This window comes from Artemia franciscana, chromosome 18, assembly GCF_032884065.1.
Source record: "Artemia franciscana chromosome 18, ASM3288406v1, whole genome shotgun sequence".
Classification (NCBI taxonomy): domain Eukaryota; kingdom Metazoa; phylum Arthropoda; class Branchiopoda; order Anostraca; family Artemiidae; genus Artemia; species Artemia franciscana.
In genome coordinates this window covers 2,576,891-2,600,950 of record NC_088880.1, presented here as the reverse complement: position 1 = coordinate 2,600,950, position 24,060 = coordinate 2,576,891, and the positions used below count along the sequence as shown (strand labels likewise).

Here is a 24,060-nt window from a genome sequence, read left to right as displayed (position 1 = left end):
TTAAAAAAAAAAAAAAAAAAAAAAAAAAAAAACAATGGTTGTTGGAGCTTGTGCTTGTTGACGGTGTCCATGTCTTGGAATGATATTACTATAGTTGTATTCCTGGGTAGGTCCCACATGGGTGCAAATTCTGTAGGGAGAAATAAAGGCTCCTCATGATCTAATTCCTCTTAATAAAAAGGTTCGTTAGAAACATTGTCAATCATGTTTTCTTTTATTTACATATCTCGTATTCTAGGATGATATTCTATTATGTTTTGTTAACGAAATAGTTCTTAGAAATTTTTTCTTTCCACTTCTAGCGCTATCTATAGAACTTTTTTGTCTTATTATTTCAGCAATCTCATGCTTTACTTTTTGCAGTATCATTTGTTAATTTCAATGGGTGGTGCCGCTCGGAATGGTCTATAATCATCGGTTTAGCCCCAAAGTAAATATTTTAGTCCCAAAGTAAATGTTTTGGCCCCCAACATTTTAGCTCAAGACTCGCAAGGGTATTTTACATGGTTTAATACCCTATCTAGTATTTAATTTTGTGACATGGACCTTTCTGGAGCGGGTACACATCTACTGCAGTTTATTTGAGGATGGTTTCTCGGCTAATAAATGGTGCTGATTTGGAATATTATGACCCACCGGCTCTCAATCATATGCAACAGATCGATTTTAGCCTATAAGCCCAAAACTACCTACGAGGACATCATTGCACATTTCATTTTCTGAAGCTATGTAATTGAAAGTGAATTATAACTACCAGTATTCTGAATTCCAAAAATAATTTTTTTTTTAGTGGTGTGTTTTGTTTTACGCTTAGACAAACTTAGCAGAAGCTAGGGGACTCAAACACCAAATAATATTACATTTTCAAGCATTTCTACTGATTTTTTACATTTGTTTGAAATGGTAACTCCCTGGGAGGGTGTAAAGTGGGAGGCCTTAAATAGATTGGGCTGGAGGAGGAGCTTGTGTAGCTGTGTCGGCCTCATGCGACTTGGCCATGCGGTGAGTTATTAGTAGTAGTATTAGTAGTTTACATTTCTTTCAAGTTCCCCTCATAACAGTTCTACTTTTCTACTTTGTTTAGAAAAAATGTTATTTTTTGAGGGATTTATATTTTTCTACTATATCTGTGACACAGTCATAGGAATATCACGTTGGTACACATTGGCTGTTTTTCACAGAAACGGCGCAGAATGAAAAGTATCTGATTCAAATATGGACTAAAGCAAGTAATGCGACATATAAAACATTTTGCTTCATCATGATACACCCTCTGGCGGCTCAAAAAATGTAAAGAAAAGCGGTAGAAATGATTATATTTAGAAAATATATTGATTACAATGCTTTCTAGTGTCTAAGCCATTAGAAAGTTTATAAATGTTTCTAATGAAGTATCTAGCCTGTCTAAGCCACCAAAAAGATCAGAAATACCTCGCTTGTTCATAGATGAGTAAGGAATTATAAGGAAACTTCCGACTTCTTTGCAATAATCGTGAGGAAAGTGGTTTATACTGCCACTTATCCTTGCCAGAAAGTATTAGTTTTCTGCTGCCTTCTGGAAGATATGCTGCTGAAACAATGATTTTATCATATTCTGAGCCACATATAAGGGAACCCACTACTTTTACATAGTTTATGAATTTGTCGTATACAACAAACATAAGGAATACAGTAGACATTTTTACTGAATGAGATCTGCGAAGCCCGTAGATAATCGCATAGTTAGTGAGGAGTTGCCTGATAATGGTTCATCTGTTGCTGCTTTTGGCATCTTTGCGCTCTGACGAATCCTAAAAACGTAGGTTTTCCGGTAAAACAGAAGAATCAACCTTTAGTATTTTGACACTCAATAGTGCTCTCAAAATTGACCTCACCTCTTACCTCCACACTTCTGATTTACCACCAAGCTATCTTTCGTTGCATGGGATAAATTTTACATGTTAAGTAGGGACATTTCTGAGAAAACGGTGTTATCGTGGGAAGTTTCAAAATTACTCGTCGCGTTTTTGTTTATGGTAGAAATTTGATGGAATATTACCTAATAGAGCAAGAAAGATGGATTCAGGAAATGGCTACTTTTGATTGTTTATTTATTTTATTTTAACGCCTTTAAAAATGAAAGCGGACACGATGTTGCTATTGGCTATTTTGGCGTTTATAGGCGAAAATAGACATGTTCTGCATGGATGTAGGCCGGTGTTCTCTAGTAATCAGAATGAATATCATTCTCTGTTTCAAAAACCACGTTCAAACCAACTGTTGTAAAAGTGTGGCATTAAACGTTATGTCTAGAAATAGGCCAACATGCTTCAAAACTGACGATGAATATAATGATTTGACTTTCTAAATTAATATATAAAAAACGGGTGTAATATTTCAATCAACTAATAATAAAAGTCTGGACTTTCACCATTCTTTTGCTGATGATTCATGAGATAATATCCACCCAAGAGACACTAGTCTAATTAAGCGCGTAATGCAATGTAACGTGAGTACTAGAAACCGTCACTATCAATTTTTTTCCTAATGTTTATTTTTACTCTGTTTACGGTATTTTAAACCACCAGGTGGCGCATCGCGACAATGTAAAGTGTCTTAGATACCTCAATATCTGTATTTTGATTCACTTTCTATGGAGAAACAGCCGACATTTACCAACACAGTGCTCCTATAACCTTGTGTCAAGTATAATTATAAAGTATATAAATCCGGCAAAAGCAAGGTTTTTGCCATAAAAAATACACCAAAAAGTTCAAGGTATTTAGGAAGTCTAAAGAAAAAGTAAAAATTAGAGTTATTTTAGAAATCTTGAGAAAGAAGTAGGGAATTCCTGGAAATACTTGCAAAATGTAATATTATTTGGAATTAAAGGCCCCTAACTTGTGCTTCAATTGTCTTGGAATCAAACTAAAATATTAAGTATCCTTAATCATCTTTGGAATTCAGAATATATACGGTTTGTCATAATTCTCTTTCAACTTCAGACCTTCAAAAATAAGCTGTGCAACAATGTCTTTTTAGGTTACTTTTGGGCTAATGGTAAAATATCGGCTTGTTCTTAAGTGGGCCAAAAATCCATTTTTTAATGATAGCTAGCCCTGGATCACCAACTTATTGTTTTGATAAGTTTTATAACCTTAGCATAGTGCCATAGTTACATTGTTAGAAATAAGATTTATTTTAGGAGACCACGGATGGTCACTAAACGTTCTGGTTTCCTACGCCTAATGTTATACCCACTGTGTGGAGTGTGATTTCTGAGAGTGTGTGTATGTGGTTGAGAGGTCAATCTTCGTGGGTTGATGAACAACTCTTGCTTGTAGCTGCCGAGCAACAACCGCTCAAGTAGTTTAGAGAATAAATATTTTTTTTTTTGTTTATGAACCCGTGCTACATTTTTAAGCATTGTTGTTATGTTTTGTCTTAAGAATAATTAATATTTGCTCTTATTGTACCATATCGTACCATGGGCATGCCCTAGGGGGAATAGTAAGTCTGAGTCCCCCCCCTCCCCAAAATGTTTGTCTGATTCGTAAATGTATGTATAAAAATGTATATTAACAATTTTTGATGTTTTTTACAGTTATTTTGTAACCCCGAGCGACCCCTTAATAGTCCTCAAAGTAGGGGGATCGTTCTAAGTGAACTAAACTAAAAGTGTGCCAGGAGAGCCAAGTAAGCTGAAAGTATTTCAAACTGTTAAATTAGAAACTATTGAATACCCCTTCTGATTTGGTGCAGTCTTACTTGTTCCTTCTCTGAGCTGTTATGGACTGTTTAATGGACTTAAAAAGCAACATATCGAGTAAAGTTGGTATAAAAAATAAACGAGAAAATGTTAATTCTGTTTCTTTCGTCTCTCTTCCCTCTCATTGCCAGAGCCAGATAAAGGGTGATTGGAGCGGTTGGGCCTAGTAGGACCCCTCTTTGAGAGGGCCCCGTAACATTCAAAATAAATTAAAAAAATTTGAAATTTAAAGCAAATTGTTTTTGACGATAAGGGATAAATTATGAGTTATTCAAATAACTAAAAATATATTAATTTTAGGTTTACAGTGCTGGATGATATTTATGCATTTATTATTATATAATATATACTTTATAATATGAAAAACCTATACTCGTAAAATTTCATGTCAAATTAATCGACTCGAATCGGGATAGTCTCATATTAAAGAGACTGTGCAGTAACCACGCGAAGTACCTTACGCACGTAAACTACTATGGATGAAGATGTTATTTAAATATAGAATAGTTATATCAAATGTAGAATATTTAAAATAGAGAGAGGGCCCCACAAAAAAATCCAATGGGGCACAGGACCTATTCAGTCTGGTCTTGCTTATTTTTTTTCTTTCTTTTGTGGCTTGAAAATTCCGTGTCTTAGAATTTGATTACAAAACACCTTCCATTGACTGTCGTCCTACCTTTCCTAAAAGAAAAAATGATCAACGAAGGAGGTGAGAATTCTAACCTGAGGCAGCACAAAACTTTCTGAAAAAGCTTTCTCTAAACTAGAAAATGAACTGTTTACATTGGCTAGAATACTGTTAAACAATCACAAGAAAACTTTTACTATCGAATTCTAAGCACTTGTTTTAGTAGCGAACATTAGGAGGGAAAATGGGCTTCAGTAAATTCTGCACACAGAAACGTATTATCAACCACAAACATATTTTTCGATTGCTCGGTTTATCATTTTAATCAATTATAGCCCTGAATTGCTCATGCACCATTCCCTACTAGTTCCAAAAACTATTATAATAATTTTCGTCATGCACGTACACAAAAAAGCCTTGCCCCCCCCCCCAGAATCCGAATTTCGTGAACTTCGTATTCAAATTTTCCATTTGTTTGGTTATTGAGCCCCCTTTGTTTTCTTATTGTTATTCCCTCCTCCGAAAGGTTTTTGAGTACATACCTGAGTTTCACGCTATAAACTTATTTTTTCTATCCTTTTAGCAAATTTTTTATTCCTCACCATTTACATAGCTGTATCCAACACATGGCCTATATATGGTTTGTGACCTATATGGCCCCCACATAGGCTATATGGCCCATAATTTAAGAAGCCTACCTGGAGATTTCCTTTTTAGAATATTTCAGGTTAGTTACAAAGAAAATTTGACCTTTACCAAACACGGGCCCAAAGGAACTTGGACTTGTTAATTAAGATTCATATTCGAAAAAAATTAAAATTGTACCCAATTGAAACTTGTTTTGAATTCCGGTGATACTATTGTTTTTTAGCTCCCTGCCAACCCGTGGTAATCCAACCAACCAACCCAAACCCAAGAGATTTTCATTAGTTTCTTGTAATCTATGAGTGCTCATTTGAATCATCACCGTAGGATACTCAAAGGTGTCTATACACTAATATAGGCGGCTAATAAATTTTTGAAGTATATTTGTTAGTTGTTATAAATAATGAATTTATATTTATGTTTAAAATTCTATTTAAATTTCCAATCCACTTCGAATTTTTCAGCGAAGAGGACTTGATTGAAGAGTTTAGCTCCATGGGACTTGGTTTAAAATCTACTGGAACATCTTTGGCAACTAAGGCCTTGAACAGGTAAGCTGCTAATTGTAGCTAAAATAATGCTTTTTGAAACAGTATACCAAGTAAGGTACCCGGGCACGGGAGCTTCAACCAAAAGGCCACCATAGGCTTACCACTTTGTTTAGTTATAAAGGGCAGCCTCAAAACTTAAGCAGCATTCAGTAGTAGAATAACATAATTTTATATGCTAGATTCTCTTATAAGTATAATCTTTTCTTGTTCTCCATAACCGTTTGATACTATGCACCTGTGATTTGTATTCCCAGCTTTTACAGAAATTTTTTGCCTACTAAAGAATTAAATTATGTATGATGATTTCCTGTCATAAACTCATTTTCCTACTGAAATAGACGTGACCAATGTCGGGGGAGGGGTTTTTGGCATGCTCCCTGTCAGAGGTTCAGTAGCTTGAATAATGGGGCGAGAGGGCTGTAGCCCCTTACTCCCTCTTCCGATTCCACCTCCCCTATTCGCTCTTTTTCGGGGTATTTGCATTGCGAAATACCTTTTTTTGCTATTTTCATTGAAAAAAAAGCGAAAAACTGCAAATTTATCCCCTAGATATTGAAAATACATTTTACCCCTCCCACCCCCTAGGATTTCCTGAATTGATGTTACTGCATGGATTTTTGTTTTTACTGTATTTTATTTGTTTTTTTAATTAAATTAAAGTAAATTTATTTATTTGTCAATGGTATGTGTTTTTGTTTTTTTAAACATTTTAGTTTTTAATATTTTATGTGTAAAGTTTGAATTTTTGCTCTTGTTTAGGTTTTTGCTGAGTTGTTCAAACGAACTCAAAAAAGAGCATTTTTAAAGACCTTGTTAAGACTTTTTCCTCTTCATTTTTTTTCATGAGCTTTTTTTGGTTCAAAAAAGATTTTTTCAGCAATCTTGTAATTTCATTGGGAAAGAGGGAAGCAAATAATTCTGAGGGAAAGGCTAATTCCGAGTAGAAGCCTTGGTATAAATATTACATTTTCAGATTAAATTTAAGATGACATATCTATGCAGCTACATAGATAATTCAGAGGCTGTGGCATAGATAGATAGATAGGTAGATAGATAGATAGATAGATAAGTGTATTTCAAAAGCCCTTGGGCCATATGCACACAAAAATATAAATAAACTAACTGTTGGGGTGGCTCTTCGCGCCACCCCAACACCTAGTTGGAGGGGGCGCTTCGCGCCCCCCAAGCCCCCCCGCGCGCGTAAGTCTTTACGCGCCATATTAGTTACACGCCATTTTAGTTGTGTCCCTGTGTCCCACCTGTGAATTTAGATAGATATATATATATGTTTTCAACTACGTAAAACTTGCGAATATACAACATTCTTTGCTGTCCCATTGTCTGTGCATATAAATAGATTGTCAGGTTTACCGACTCTTGAACATGCAACATATAATTGTCCATGGGAAAACAATCCGTATTCAGATCTATACCTCATGATTCTAATGATTGCCCTTGAGCTTTATTGATGGTGATTGCTAATCGACCATTCCCTGTGTCGCCGTCGTCATTTATATATCCCCCTGTGCCCCCCGGCGTCCCCGTTGTAGTTATGCCCCTGTGTCCCGGTCGTCATTTATATTCCCTATGTCCCGGTCGTCATTTGTGTCCCGGTGTCCCAGTCTGTAATTTCTCTTTGAGTGTCCCGGTCGTCATTTATATTCCTTGTGTCCCGGTGTCCCGGTCGTCATTTGTGTCCGGTGTCCCGGTCTGTTTATACATTCGTTTTTGAATTGGTCATTTTTTTAAGTTTTTAGTTTTACCTTTTTTTTAGTTTTTTTTAGTTATACCTCATGATTCTAATGATTGCCCTTGAGCTTTGTTGATGGTGATTGCTAATTGAACATTCCCTGTGTCCCCGTCGTCATTTATATATCCCACTGTGCCCCCCCCCCCGGCGTCCCCGTTGTAGTTTTTTTAGTTTTTTAGCTTTTTAGTTTTTTTTTTATTGGTTTTCAGGTTTTTTTCTTTTTAGTTTTTTTTTGTAGTTTTTACCTTTTTTTTAGTTTTTTTACTTATGTCATGGTCGTCATTTATATTCCCTGTGTCCTGGTCGTCATTTATGTCCCGGTGCTTTGTTGATGGTGATTGCTAATCGAACATTCCTTGTGTCTCGGTCGCTTTCTCTTTGAGTGTCCCGGTCGTCATTTATATTCCCTACTAGCTGTTCGCGCCACCCCAACACCTAGTTGGTGGGGCCCTTCGCTCCCCCCAAGCCCCCCGCGCGCGTATGTCGTTACGCGCCATATTGGTTACGCGCCATTGTAGTTGTGTCCCTGTGTCCCACCTGTGAATATAGATAGATATATATATATATGTATTTTTAACTACGTAAAACTTGCGAATATACAACATTCTTGGCTGTCCCATTGTCTGTGCATATAAATACATTGTCAGGTTTACCGACTCTTGAACATGCAACATATAATTGTCCATGGGAAAAACAATCTGTATTCAGATCTATACCTCATTATTCTAATGATTGCCCTTGAGCTTTGTTGAAGGTGATTGCTAATCGAACATTTCCTGTGTCCCCGTCGTCATTTATATATCCCCCTGTGCCCCCAGGCGTCCCCGTTGTTGTTGTTTCCCTTTGTCCCGGTCTTCATTTGCGTCCCGGTGTCCCAGTCTGTAATTTCTCTTTGAGTGTCGCGGTCGTCATTTATATTCCCTGTGTCCCGGTCGTCATTTGTATCCCGCTGCTTTGTTGATGGTGATTGCTAATCGAACATTCCTTGTGTCCCGGTCGCTTTCTCTTTTGAGTGTCCTGGTCGTCATTTATATTCCCTATGTCCCGGTGTCCCGGTCGTCATTTGTGTCCCGATGTCCCGGTCTGTAATTTCGTCATTCGACAAACATGACGTCAGTCGACACACAAACATGACGTCACTCGACACACACACAGACAACCTATTTTTATATATATAGATTGTCAGGTTTACCGACTCTTGAACATGCAACATATAATTGTCCATGGGAAAAACAATCTGTATTCAGATCTATACCTCATTATTTTAATGATTGCCCTTGAGCTTTGTTGATGGTGATTGCTAATCGAACATTCCCTGTGTCCCCGTCGTCATTTATATATCCCCCTGTGCCCCCTGGCGTCCCCGTTGTTGTTGTTTCCCTTTGTCCCGGTCGTCATTTGTGTCCCGGTGTCCCAGTCTGTAATTTCTCTTTGAGTGTCGCGGTCGTCATTTATATTCCCTGTGTCCCGGTGTCCCGGTCGTCATTTTTGTCCCGGTCGTCATTTTGTCCCGGTCGTCATTTGTGTTCCGGTGTCCCGGTCTGTCATTTCTCTTTGAGTGTCCTGGTCGTCATTTATATTCCCTGTGTCCCGGTCGTCATTTGTGTCCCGGTGCTTTGTTGATGGTGATTGCTAATCGAACGTTCCTTGTGTCCCGGTCACTTTCTCTTTGAGTGTCCCGGTCGTCATTTATATTGATTATGTCCCGGTGTCCCGGTCGTCATTTGTGTCTCGATGTCCCGGTCTGTAATTTCGTCAGTCGACAAACATGACGTCAGTCGACACACAAACATGACGTCACTCGACACACACACACACACAGACAACTTATTTTTATATATATAGATAACAAACAAGCAAGGAAATGTGACAGATATGACATTCAAGATGAGACATCTATGTCATCGTTCCAGCTACATAGATAATCCAGAGACTTTGGCATAAATTGATATTCAAGATGAGACATCTATGTCATATCTATGCAGCTACATAGATGATCCAGAGACTGTAGCATAGATTTGATATTCAATATGAGACATCTATGTCATATCTATGGAGCTACATAGATAATCCACAGACTCTGGCATAGATTTGATATTCAAGATGAGACATCTATATCATATCTATGCAGCTACATAGATAATCCAGAGACTGTGGCATAGATTTGATATTCAAGATGAGACAGTTATGTCATATCTTTGTAGCTACATAGATAATCCAGAGACTGTTGCATAGATTTGATATTCAAGATGAGATATTTATGTCATATCTATGCAGCTACATAGATAATCCAGAGATTATGGCATAGATATGAGATCCAGACAACATTTAAGTAATAGCACAATGGTAAATTTGAATATAAAGGGATTTTGAAAATCAATTATAGATCCAGAACAGAATTCCGGGATCCATGCCAATTTTAATTTGTTTTAGAAAGTAATTTATTAGATAGTGCAAGTTAGAAAAAATAAAATGAGTTTTCTTAGCTTCCCGATGTTCAACATCTTGAAAAGTATAGTGAAGTCTTCTATCACATAAAAATGGCCCTTTTAGTATTTTGAATTTTTTGGGCTCAGGCTAGGTTTCTGGTTTAGTTTTTAGGCTATTGAATTTGGATTCTCATTATTAATCACCTGTTTTTGTTTTATCTTCTTTAATATTTGGTTTTGTGTAATGCCAATTTAGTGCTTACACTACGAAGGAATTTGAAATACATTTTTTTTTGCACCCTAAGCCCATCTTAGGTCCATTGACAGCTTGAAACTGATATTTTCTAAGATATTTCTGTTGTTTGCTTCAAAATTATGTTTCATGATAGTATCACATTTCTCTCAGCTTGACTAAGTTGTGTCGTAAATATTAATAACCAGATGTAATTATATAAGTTTTTGTCCATACAAAGTTAAACATCAGCAGCCTGTTGATACCCAAAAACAATTAAATCTTCAAGAGAATGCAATGCCATGTGCCATGTGTTTTAGCCTTTTTTATGGCACTTGGTATTTACTAAGTGACATATAGCAATCGCAAATTCTGTCGGTCTGTCCCGTATTTGCTAGTTTGGGTACTTCCAGATAAGCCAGGACGATGAAATTTGGCAGGCAGATCAGGGACCAAACCAGATTAAATTAGAAATAGTCTCGAAATGGCATTTCCTTGATTCGACCATCTGTGGGGCAGTGGGGGGACGGTTAATTCGGAAAAATTAGAAAGAAATGAGATATTTTTAACTTACATACGAGTGATCGGATCTTAATGAAATTTGATATTTAGAGGGACCTCGTAACTCGGATCTCTTATTTTAAATCCCGACTTCATCCATTGTCATTGGGATGAGTTGGGAGGACCGGAAATCTTGGAAAACACTTAGTATGTTCGACAGTACTTGTCTTTTTTCCACGACCCTGTGGTATATTTTATAAACATTCACTTTAAATTGCTGCTAACCTTCATATTCTTTATCCTTTTCGTACTATTTGATTTACAAGGTTGGTCATTAATTGGTATTTTTATCTTTCTCATTACTAGTTCATACCGTATAATTAACAAATAAACTATTTTACTTCGTTACACATTTCTTTTGTAGGTTGCATCGAATACGTTGTGTTTATTTTTATTGATTTTATCTTTGTTGTTGAATTTTCATTTATTTATGCTATTAGTTATTTTATGATTATTTATTTTTGTGTTGTATTATTTATTTTTTATATTATTTACAATTTGCATCGAATACTTAGTATTTATTTGGTTGTTTTATATTTGAATTTTTATTTATCTGAACATTTTAGGACTTGTTGTATTATATCTTATTTTATTCGCAGTTTAAGGCGAATACGTGGTGTTTATGAAGGTTTTCTTTTACCCGAGGAGCAGTTAATAGCTAGCACGGCTTTGATTCAACGCCTCCCTGAAGTGCTAGCCACTCTTACGTTGCCACACGGTGGTGCCACTGCAATTCCATTTGATTGGCCATTTCGTCCAATCGTGGCAAGGATGAACAAAGAATCCAAAAAGTGCGTATTTCCTGCTCTCTTTCTTTAGATTGTTTTCAACTGTTTAGAATGCTACTTCTCGGCTTTTTTTTTCATTAACTTGTTTTCGTTATTTTTAATTCCACTGATGGAATGACCTGGGTAAAAATATTTATCAAACAGTATTATTGATAAATATAATTGCTGACCAACTAAAATAAAATTAATAACACAAAATAAAACCCGAAAATAGATGGCACCACTCCTTTTCTTCGCAAAGACGAACTTGAATTGTGTCTGCAACTCTTTACCTTAAACTAAGTAGAACTCCAATAGTGTCTTGGTCGCACAAAATCAATATTAAACATAAATAACGCTGATCAAGACCAGCCATGGTCTTGATGGGTATGTTACAAACAAATGATTTGCTGCTAGCTGTTCTTTGATTTTAATGAGTATGTTAATTCTGCATTACAGCAATAGTAGTAGTAGTAATAGTACTAGATTTAAATAGTTACTGATAAACCTTCGAAAGGTCTGCAAAACAGTCACAACAGATCGGTCAAAAAAAAGCAACAACAAAAACTTAAAAAAAAAACAACTAAATGTTTTTCAGAATTTGCATTTTGTGTCTTCAGGATATTTATGAGAATTAGCTATCATATGTCAACCAAACTTAGATGGAAGTGAGAGCAAAAGTACAAAAACATTATTTTCTCGTCTTGTGATCATTGAGATTGTTGATGGCTGCCCTTCTCTCTTCCAAAGGAATGCTGGCAGTAGAGAATATCATTTCAGAAATTTTCTGGTAGTATAATCCACCCTTTACGTCAATGCCCTTGTTTTCTCTTCTTTAAGGTCTATCATCGTTAGGCACAGAAATAGAGATGCATGGTTTTCACTGCTCGATTTATTTTTCTGACTTAACGTTCCTGCTCAACAGGATTTGTCTGCCTAGTGGGAACTAGTTGACAGTGCCGTCAGTCTTCTCTAGGTGGTTCTATCTAGGGATAGAAAAGGGCCTCTTTTGAGTTGACATTGTGGCTTAGGAGGCGTTGATCTACTGTATCAGCCCAACTGATGTGTAGCCCCCTTTGAGAACGTTACCATTCATCTTTCGAGGGATTGAAATCCGTGATTTCCCTCGCAGAGGTCCTTGGAGTGAGGTGGAGCAAGCTTTACCAAGGAACGGGGCTTCGCTTGAGTAGAAAGATTATCTGGCTAGAAGATCGTCTGGATCTCAGTGTTAAGGATTTTGTTTTACCCTTTGAAGCCTTCTGTTCAAAAGAGGTGTCTAGTTTGAGCTATGTTTTTTTAAATTCGAGCTTAGACATGGCGACTAATTTGCTGCTTGAGGAAGACTGCTCTCAAAAGTCCAAATACACAGTTTGCCTTGGTTGATCTGGCGGAGATTTTGGTGCCAAGTCTGCTATTTGAGGACATAATTGATCCGAGATATGTGAACTGCCTTCCCACGTCGATAGCTTGGTCATGGATCTCAGCAATTGAGGATGACGTCGATGCGGTATTATCTATGTGTATTATATTTTGTTTGTTTTTTTTCTAGTTAATTTTCAGCCCAGATTTAGAGGCAGTGGAAGAGAGCGTCTCAAGTCCAGACTTAAGTTGATCAAGATTCTCACTAAGGATAGCTACATCATGTGTGAAAATATCAGAAAGGCTTCTCTGGGCATAACTGACACCGACATGTTTCAATTGGCCGCGGTGTATTTCATTCAGAATATGGCCGAATACGCAGTTAAGTAGCTTAGGTTCAGCAGTGTATTCCTGCCACACTCCATTGTTGATGGGAAAGGAAGAAGAGGGGTTCATGGGGCTTCCCATGAACCAGAACGCCGCTTTCTGCGTCGCTGTAGAGCTCTTTAAAAAGGCTGACCATCTTTGTTGGTAGACCCACGGCTTTCAGGATTAGCAGCATAAATTGTCTGTCCACAGTATCAAAGGCAGAACAGAAGTTAATGAAATCTATTTAAGCTTTTTTTGTTGAATTTGAGTGTATTCTTGTTTATCAGTCTGACCATGTGCACATGCTCGGTTCTCGATATGGCTGGCATAAATCTGGCTTGTTGAGGCTGGCGCAAAGTATTTAGTAAATTTATTGTTTGTTTCCGTAACAGGATCGCAAACAACTTTCTAGGAAGAGGCAGTATGGTGATACCACAGTAGTTGCTGCAATCTGTCTCGCTGCCCTTGCACTGGAACACTGGCACAAGGATTCCTTGCTTTCAACGTGACTGTGTTACTTCAGTGCGCCATATGATGTCGAATACTAGATGTAGCATATCATCAGGCCCCCTGTTTCAAAAAGTTCTGAATTAATTCCACCGTCCCGGCTGCTTTGTTGGTTTGAGTCTGTTGTGGCAGATTTTATTTCAGGTGAAAAACTCGTACCGTCCGGTGAACGGGTAGCTTTTGCAGCAACAGTGACCACCCTTGATTAATTCCTTCTTAATTCACCTGCATATTAAAGTTTTTCTGCCTTTTGGCAGGTTTCTTGAGCTGAGTGGATCTACTTGCAATCAAGTCTTTATTGTCCTTGACGAGTATATTAATTATGTTGTTTGTTGAACTGTCTGTAGAGTGTCATATCTCCTCGTAGTCTCGCTAACTGTTTCTGCCTGATTCAATCTAATATCTAGTTGCTTATCCAGTCTTTCTTTTGTTCGCTGCTTCTAGCCCACAGTTTCTGTGACTGCTGCGAGAACATTATCCTTAGAAATGTCTCATGCTGACTCGCTTTCTGAGCACTGCAGAGTGCCTTAAGACAAATGCAGACTTCAGCCATATACTGCCCGTCAACAGAGGGATCTTGCTGTAATCAAGAGATTTATGTCCTTTTGGAGGAAGAGGAGTTGCTCTTGTTGGCCCTCAGCCGTTGTTTGATCCTAGCAGAAGTTAGACAACGCTTGACATTGCCAAGTTTCTATGTATACGGCATCTATGTATGGGTGGCAGTTCAGGATAGACGAAAGTCAGCGTCGTTCGAAAGGATGAAGTCAAGTATCTTCTTTGTCTTTGTCATCGTTGCTTTACCGTGTGTACTTTGCAATATCTTTTCAGCGTTTCATCGTCCCGTCATCGTTTGTTTACCGCGTGTACTTCGTGTCTTTTCTCACGAACCATGTATTTGTGACTGATAGGGCGTTGGTGATGAAGCAATTTAACATTATCATTCAGAGTATGTTCCATTATCATCCACCCTCACAGTTATAACAGCTGCATTGTAAAGAACAGTGCTGTTAGTGATACTGCTTTGAAATTTTCTATGGCTAAGAGGCAGTCATGTGGTGGCATGGTGGAGAGCTCGGAGCACATTAAGGAGTGGAAATCCTCGTTTACTTGATCCTAGGCATCGTTTGTCGGGGCATATTAGGTAAAAACATTTATCTTCCCGTGCTTGCCATCGAATCTTGCTCTCGGTAGACGTGATGAAATCAGTTTGAATGACAATAGAGCTCTTCCTCTTCTTTGAGTTTCACGAGACCAAAGCAGTGTCCGTCGCTCTCCTATGTCTTCTTTGCCGCTTCGTGTGAGGTGTATTTCAGTTATTTCTCCGATCGTCACTTTGTATCTATTTAATTTTTCTCCTAATAGAAGCTTAGAATCAGGCTGGTTCAGCGTCATGACATTTCAGGTGGTAACTTTGAAGCTACTTTGTTCAGTGATATTTCAAGGGCAGCGTCCTTGACGGGCTTGGGTCCAACTGGGGTTTTGAGTGTAGCAATTTGTAGTAATTAATTTCAGGTGGAGGGTTGCTAATCTGATCTTCCTTGGTACATTTAGCTCTCCGGTGGCTAGCCAAATATCCAAAGGTGCGTGGAGTTATTTCTGACTGTCCTACAATATGCATGAGAACGGACTTTCGACGAGAACCATTACCTTCATTAGTGTTTATCTTTATTTTGGCCATTATCTATCTGTTTCAATCTAAATTTCTTAATTTTATCGCAGATTTTTATTATATTTATGAATCAAATGGATCTATCATCTGCGAATGTTATATGCTATTCGTCCACCTTCTTTCTTTATTAAGAGGAAACGTCTGCTATATATTTGCTCGAGATAAAATAAAATATATTTTAAACAAAATTATCATGAAAGAATAAATTAGTATGTTGTTCCAGGTCAGGAAATGTAGTTTTTTTATATTTGTTAATGTGTACTTAATTGACTTCATGTTTCCACCTAATTTTTGAATCTGAATGTAAGATACAAAATCATTTCATTGTATTGATTCAATTCACTTGTTGTTCTATTTTTGCTGTATTCTTACCTATTATTCTTTAAACCTACCTATCGTTTTTTCTTCCTTTTTGTTGTCGTTATTTCTACAGCATGCCCTTGCAAGGTTAGCCTTTGGAATGCTACTGATCTATCCATTTTCATTTTCAATCATTTCTTACCACTACCAATAATGTCACTATAGATCATATTGGTTTATTTTATATCTGACTGACTGGTTTCTTGTTTTTTCTTCTATGAAGAGGAGACACTAGAGAGGAGACGCCCCAAGAAGAAATTGAAGATTTGAAGCACGTTATGATGTGGATATACCTCTTCCAGCTAACGAAAAAATCATTCATAAATATCATGTCACCAATATCTAGATTCTCTAGAGTTGCCTGTTTATTCCTTGCTGGTACTTTTTTCTATTAATTATTTCGTTGTTTCTATTTCTTTTGGGTTTAATTTTATTTTAATTATCTGTTAGTTTATTGTAGCTATTTGCCCCATAGGAATAAAAATGGATTCACTTATATTTCAAAAGGGATTGGAGCAAGTACAGAAGCGTAATTTCAAGAGTATTGATTCAGAAGGATTTTTGCCCCTTTGAATTAGGTCTATTCATTTCTGAAAACTGCAATTTGCTATTATTTTCTTCTGATTGTTTCAAGGTCGTTAATTTTTCAGGATAATGCTACGTTTTCCCTAGGGGCCCCATTGGACCGTTTGAAAACAAAAATAAACTATTTAATTAAAACTTGTATAATTTCATGTTCGTTCGTTTATTTTTGTAACATATTTTCATAAGCCGATCATATTATTAGTAAGATAATATATATTACTGAAAAAGGATACTTCTCCCTTTGTCCCTAAATGGGTACTTTTCCGCTCAACCAAGCTCTAAACGGGTAATGGGAGAAATCTGGAGAAGGTAAACAGGAAGGGTGTGTGCAAGCACTGAATGGTTGGTCTCCAACCCTCCATTGTACTTCCAAGCTGAAGGGCCAAGAAATGGAGATGAGCACCGCCGGTAGGGACTGTAAAGTCCAATGCCATATTTTTCACCTTTTTTTTTTACTGGAAAACGGTTATCACAAACCCAAATGGGCCGAATTCGCACTTAAGCGTCAATAGAGTGAAAAAAGAACCAAAAACAAACTAACAAGCAACGGCAAATAATTATAAAAGGGCCAATGTCAAATAAGTATAAATGTTAAAAACAAATACAAACTAAATTCATAAAACCATAAGGTCAATGCCAAGTCTGTAAAAATGTCAAAATGATGAAAACTCGTAAAATTAAAAAGGAGATAAAATAGTTAAAACAAAAATATAAGTTAGTTATATGACTAAAAAATTAAAACCTTAAAAATTGGCAAACTGAACATTAAAATAAAAAACTATGAGGTAAAAAGGGAGAGTTTAGGAATGAGGAGTCTGCGGAGATTCACTGATTGAATGTGTCAACTATCTAAGGGATGAAAGTTCTTCTATATCTTTCAGTGGAAGCAGAACGTGGGAGGTGGGGTCGAAGGGGTGAATATCGGCTAGAGAAAAGGCAAGTTGTCCGATGATTATGAAGGGCATTGTCAGCGAAACGCAAAGAAAATTTTGCTCTTCTTTTCATAATGGTGACTAGATTAACTCACTGAAGAAGGAAAATATATAATGGTGACTAGATTAACTCACTGAAGAAGGAAAATATAAGGTACTTTACCCTCATTGAAGATAATCCCCAGGTATATTTTTTGGACTACCTCTATTCTGTCAGATAATTCAATAGAGATGCCAGGATGCCAAACAGGACAGGCGTTTTAGCTGCTTAACAGGGGCATTATAGGTCCCTAAACTGAGTAACATAATGTTGATTGTAGTATAACTTATTTAATTTTTGTGTTGAAATTTAAGCATCCCTACCTACCTGCTTACTCGAGGGTTGGGCGTACAAATGATATGGAAATCCTATAACAATTGGATTTAGAGCGTTTAAATTTTTTAAGAAGTTCAAGGAGGGAAGGTGCGGCATTCGTACGTTTTAAAATGTCATTAATTATGGCAATCCCATTTTATGTCGCATGAGATGGTAACATCCAGTAGTTTCATAGTGATAACAGACATCTCAGGGGCGATTGGACAGGAGAAAGAAGGGGGAGTTTAAGGAAATTAATAGTTAAAACCGTTGACTTTATAGGGTTGACTCTCATATCATTATTTACAGCTTCTGCTGATATCGATTCCAAGATATCCATTGGGTTACTTTTAAAAATTTTTAAGCATGTCTCTAAGACCGTTATATCATCAACGGATTTCGATCTATCCAAGAAATCGACACCCAGATTGTTTATCATTGGAAGAAATAAAATCGAACCTAAGAGGGTTCTCTGGGGAACACCATTGTAAATTGGGTGGGGTATCAGAATATACATTCAGGTATTTCGCGAGTTGCGTTCTATTAGAAAGGAAAGACGCAAATATTCTAATTAAATACGGGTTAACTTGAAAGTCCTTTGATAGGTTTTCTACCAGTGTATTGTGGTTAATTAAATCAAAAGCTTTTTGCAAGTCAACAGCGATAACATTGAGCAAGTTATTGGATTTTTCAAGTGTGTTAGATATTGTGTACATAAAATTAGCAAGATAGTGGGTGAGAGATGTAGATTGCAAATTTCCGACTTGTTTTCAACATTTTGGATCCACTGGGAACTACAAAAAGCTTTCATATAACTTGGAATAAACTGGAGTAAGATTAATGGGATGGAAATCAACAAAACCTTCCTTTTATCTTTCTTTTTCTACGGGAGTAATAAAACCTAATTTCTGATAATTTGGGAATTTACCAGTAGAGATAATTCCATTAAAAAGTAAGGACTAAGGCTCTGAGAGATTGTCGACAAAGGCTTTAATTAGTACTATCGGGAAGTCTAGTGGACAAGTACTGCACTTTTTAATATTCTTCATTTTCGTCTCCACATCTGAGGGCGAAATAACGGGAAAATTAAGAAAGCACAAATCATGAGGAGTGTCAAAGAGGAGGGAGGGAGGAAATGGAAGAAAGTAATTTGTTCAGATCATTAGCTGTAGCTGAGGGGTCTTCTTGGAAATGGAAATCTATATCATTATGTGTTTTCCTAGTTTTTTTGTTCTATTATACCATTGTTTTGGCTTTGTAGAGAATAAATCCTTTACTTTACATTTGTAGTAGAAAAAGTAGATTCATGTATTTCTTTTTTTATGTGTTTACGCAGTGGGTCATTTCAATTCTAATTAGCTTTTTCAATTGGCTAGTAATGTGCGGTTTGTCATTAGAACATTTTTTTACTTTTTTCTGAGGGAAGTAGTCGATGTAGTTCATTTTAATCATAGTTTGGAAGTTAGAGACTTTAACATTAATGTCAATGTTCTTGAGAGCCAGCCACTTTTCATTAGTAATCCAAATTCGAAAATGTCATCATTGGAAATTAGGCGATAATATAAATCAGTAATAGAAAAAGTATGACTAAACCTAGAGAGAGGCTTCAATAAGAAACAAAAATGGTAGCTTCCTCCTAAACGGGGGCAAAGGGACATAGAAAGCATGCATGTTGATGCAAATCAAATTAAGGGTAGAATTTCCTTTGGTTGTTGGTATTTTTATTATCTGTTTTAAGTTGAGGGAACTACAAAGGGAATTTAACTTTAGATCATTAGCATCACCAACTAGGAAAATACCGGCGTTCGGGAATGCTAATATGGAGCTGTATATTAAATGAACACTAAATACCAGATGATGACTATAAATAGTCGGCACTCCTATGCAGTTGCTAGTAGAACCGCTGTCTTTGTGTAGCGTTTTGGTTTGGGGAATAATAGAAGCAGCAAAACGCAATCAAACTAAAGGGGGGGGGGTACTTTGGGTCTTACACTCACCCAAATGATTACATCATAATCTGAAAGGTTGGGAGTATGAGTTAATTTCGGAAAGAGATAACTATCTACAAATAATAGTATTCCACCTACCTTTTTACCTAGGGGGCGATAATGAGTACGAAGTTTTATGAATTGGGAGTGGTTATTAATTTTTGATAAATTAGGGTCCGTGGTTGAACTTCAGTTGCGGCAATTACATCAATTTTGTGTACTTGAGAGAGGGCCTCTTGTTCCATCAATTTTTTGGAAATTCAGGCTTTCAGCATTTTTAGCAAGGAGCTTTGGGAAAGTAAAACGGTTACTAAAGTGAACAATTGTGTGTTAATTGTGGGAGCCAGAAGTGAATGGGAGGAACGTGGATCTGAAGCAGAGCCATCTTTTTCGGGATGAAGTCTGGGGTTTGTTTGGGAAATAGGATTAAAAGGGGGATTGGACCGGGCATGAGTGAAAACAAGGATAGTTACGTGGATATTATTAACTTGGAACGGAACTACGGTGGAAAGGGGATAATCTGTCTACAGCTGTTACCTAGTGATTGCCATGGTGGGAATGGTGATTTATGTCCGTCAAGGAGTCGTTGGTTTGTGGTAGAGTGGGGAGGGTATATGGCCACATTCTCTAAGTGGAGAGGAAATAAGGCCTCTGAGGTAGGGGGAAGTAGCCATGGGATGTTGTTTGGCAAGGTAGATGAAGGAGGGGTGGTACTGACGTTTCTAAGAGGTGGGATGTAATATAGGAACGAGTAGGATATTTTTTGTTCAAGTGATCTTGACGGGAGCTGATTAAAAGAGGAGTGGGAGTTGGTAATAGGGAAGGGTTTGTTAATGGTTGAGCTGTGTTTGACGAACTGTGGTGGGAGATTTTTCCTTGGGTTGGGTGTGATGTACTAAAAAAGGATGGCCAAAGGGAGAGTAGTAAGTCTTATAATTTATATCTTTTGCAGATTGGTGCAATTTACAGTTTTTTATCGAAACTATTACTTAGGGTAAAATCAAATAAGTAGTTTCCAAACCAGAAATTTTAAAGGAAAACCCACTGGAGAAATTGTCTAAAATAGTTTAGGCTAGAGAAAAGAAACCTAAATATATAGCAGTTTTGCCAAACTATTGTCAAGTCTCTTTTAAAGTTTTGCCAAAAAACTACTCCTGACAGGCAAAATTGAATAACTAAGCCTGGTTTTCAGACTGGAATTATCACAACCAAAATTCAGAAATACTTAAAAACTCAAATTCACAAAAAAAAATTTCTGTAACACTGAAAATACGTATATACAAACTTTATTTCGTATCAAAACTTCAATCAAAAGTCAAATACGTAAATCAAGTATTCAAACATGGATTACCCAAAGAAAAACCCCAGTGAAATCTAAAGCTCCTAAATTAAACTGCGAAAATTAAAAACACTGTAGAGTCAAGTTTTTCTTGTGGTAGTCTCTGTCTACATACGTGCTTTACTTGTTTTGTTGGTGGTGATATTTTTACTGGGAAAATCCAAATGAACGTGCAACTTAACATTTTCCTAGTTATTTATTCTCCTTTGCCAATGGCAACGCTGTTCTATTTACTCAACCCTGTTTGGGGTTTATCAGGGTTGGAATCAAGCAATTCTGCTTGATTCACTTATAAATTTTACAGGTAGCGATTTCTTTTTGGATGAAACAATCTCTGCCGCTCTACAGGCTGTGCTTCAACTTATACTTACTGAAAGCCCTTATCTTCGCTTTGATGCGAGAGTTCCCGGCCTGTCTAGTTTTAAAGAACTGTAAGTCTTATTTTCTTTTTCACTTATATGCTTCAAAGTTTGCTTTTGTTGATAATTCCTGTTAAAATAGATATTTGATCTTGGGCTTTTCGGCCCATCTTCTGTATCTGTCTTTATATATAGTATTGAGACATATATATATATATATATATATATATATATATATATATATATATATATATATATATATATATATATATATATATATAAATATATATATATATATATATATATATTTATGTATATATATATTTATTTATATATATATATATATATATATATATATATATATATATATATATATATATATATATATATATATATATATATATATATGTATATATATATATATATATATATATATATATATATATATGTGTGTATATATATATATATATATATATATATATATTTATGTATATATATATATTTATATATATATATATATATATATATATATATATATATATATATATATATATATATATATATATATGTATATATATTTATATATATATATATATATATATATATATATATATATATATATATATATATATATATATATATATATATATATATATATATATTCTAATTGGCTCCTCCCTTGGCTATCCTAATTGGACTGTGAACATTCCAACTTTGGCCCCGTCTACCATTTCTTGTTTTTAGACACTGTGAAATTTCATTCCGCTGCTGAAGAGGAACTGATTCGTGAGGGATAAAATTAATCTACAATCCTGTCTTGAACTTCATTTTTCGTGCTAATAAAGCGGGAAATCAAGCAATGATATTGTTTCCAAATCTGCGCAATAGTACAAGCCCGATGTACTGTTGAAGGCCAAGGAAATTCTTTGGCACTTCGGCATTGTACTCCACATTCCTGATGACGCCGCGGCCACTGATCTCTGCAGAATGATTGAGAATTGTCTAAAAGCAGAAAGGATACGAAACACTCGTTCATATAAGTAGTTTTTCGAAAGTAAGGCTGATCTAATGTAAGGTCTCGAAAACCCTTTGACCTTCGCCTATGAGAAACTTCGAATTAAGGAGTAAAAATTTTTACCAATGCGATGTTATAATTATCAACATTATGGGCATGCAGCTCAAACCCGTAAAACAATACTCGATGTTCTCGCTGCGTCGATGATCACAAGAACTCTAATCACATGATGCTCTAAGGGTGTAAAATGTGCATTGTGCGGTTCTGATGACCATCCCTGCTATAGTATAAAATGTCCAGTAGCAATGAAGCTAATGGGGAATAAATGACAACTCCTCAGCCAAAGATGTCCTCTTGGAATATAATGGCAGTGTAATTGAAAAACTGCCCTTTCTTGAAAGTGCACCATGCTGTAATGATGTGCTTTGTTTACAGGAGCATTTCCTGATTGCTTTCTCTGTCTCTCTACTGAAACTAAATGACTGTATCTAACTTTTTGCTCTACCTGCTATCTCTTCGGGAAGAGAGAGATCCTCAGGCGGGGTTGCCATTCTTGTCAACTCTCGCGTTACCACCCAGCTGGTTACTGAAGACGAACATTACATAGCTGTGAAAATTGGGGATACTCATGTGTTCTCCGTCTATCTCTCAACGGACTACCGTGATCTTGTCTCAAAAGAGCGATTTAGTTTGGCATGCGCCAAAATAATGTACTCTGTCAGGGAACGTTTAGATAAGCATGGTCAGGTGATTGATGTGGGAGATTTTAATTGTGATTTGAATGACAATGCTAATGCAAGGACTCAAAACCTGTCTTGAACGATTGCTCCTTCACCTATGTCCATAATTCAGGCTCTACTGGCTCTTTGGATTTCTTTCTCTGTTCTAACAATATAAAAGCACTCGATAATTGTCACGTTGACACTGGCGTATCAGTTTCTGATTATTTTCCCATTAACTGCTCATTCGAAGGCACTCATGTTGAGAATAGGTTCCCAAGTAAAAGAAAGTGGTATTCTAAGTCCGAATGTAACATAATTGACTTAACATCATACTCAAGTGTTCTCGACAGTATTTTGGCGAAAATTAAAATACTGTTCCAGCTCCTTCAGCAGAATGTGGATGTGTCAGCTAGTGAAAAACAGATTATGTTTAACATATACTGTTCTGAGCTTACTCGTGCCATGGGATGCGCAGAAGGTGCTGCTGTGCCTAAACGTAAAGTACGCGTTGCATCTGAAGTTCCTAGATGGTCTCTTAACCCCGAGCTTGTACGAGCATGTGAAACTTCTAAATTCTGGTATCGTATTTGGAACGATTGTGGTTGACCTCGCTCTGGTGTTGTTAATTATGTTAGACTTTGTGCTAAGCATAATTTTTCAAAGATCCTTAGTAAATATAAGGCAGACGTTGTAGATAAATGTAGTAATAGGCTGTTAGAAACCCCTAATGAGATATGGCGTTTCATTGGCAAAATGAAAGCCGAATGTCAGTCAAATGACTATACCTCACCCTCTGAACATGCTTGGGTCAAATATTACACTAGTGAGTTTTCACCCCCTGATACTACTTTACAAGATGCATTTTCCTCAGCGCTGGATATAGCCTTGGGTGATTTTGAATCTGGTCTAGGGTTCACGGTAAACCTAGGAAAAATTAGTCTATGTATTATGAAACTTAAAAAAAAATATTCACGTGGGATTGACCAGTTGTGTTGCATGCATCTAGTACTCGGAAATATAAATCTGTTACACCATTTGCGAATGCTGTTCCAGGTAATATTTTATAGTGGGTTAGTTTCTGATGTTTTTTGTGCTGGTATTGTGACTCCTATGTCTAAGAAAGGCAAAGATAAAAGTAAATGTAGTTTTTACTGACCCATAACTGTTTCACTAGTAATTTGTAAATT

General features: G+C 36.5%; 1 protein-coding gene across 2 annotated transcripts in view; it reads left to right on the top strand.

Annotated features, from left to right (window-relative positions):
• LOC136038500 (RNA polymerase II-associated protein 1-like) overlaps positions 1–24,060 on the top strand; it is a 138,704-nt gene that overhangs the window by 81,139 nt on the left and 33,505 nt on the right. For both annotated transcript variants that reach the window (XM_065721583.1, XM_065721584.1), the window contains exons 14-17: positions 5,489–5,575; positions 11,147–11,338; positions 15,802–15,956; positions 21,082–21,208. In XM_065721583.1, coding sequence (XP_065577655.1) covers positions 5,489–5,575; positions 11,147–11,338; positions 15,802–15,956; positions 21,082–21,208 — 561 coding nt within the window. The remainder of the gene's footprint in view (positions 1–5,488; positions 5,576–11,146; positions 11,339–15,801; positions 15,957–21,081; positions 21,209–24,060) is intronic.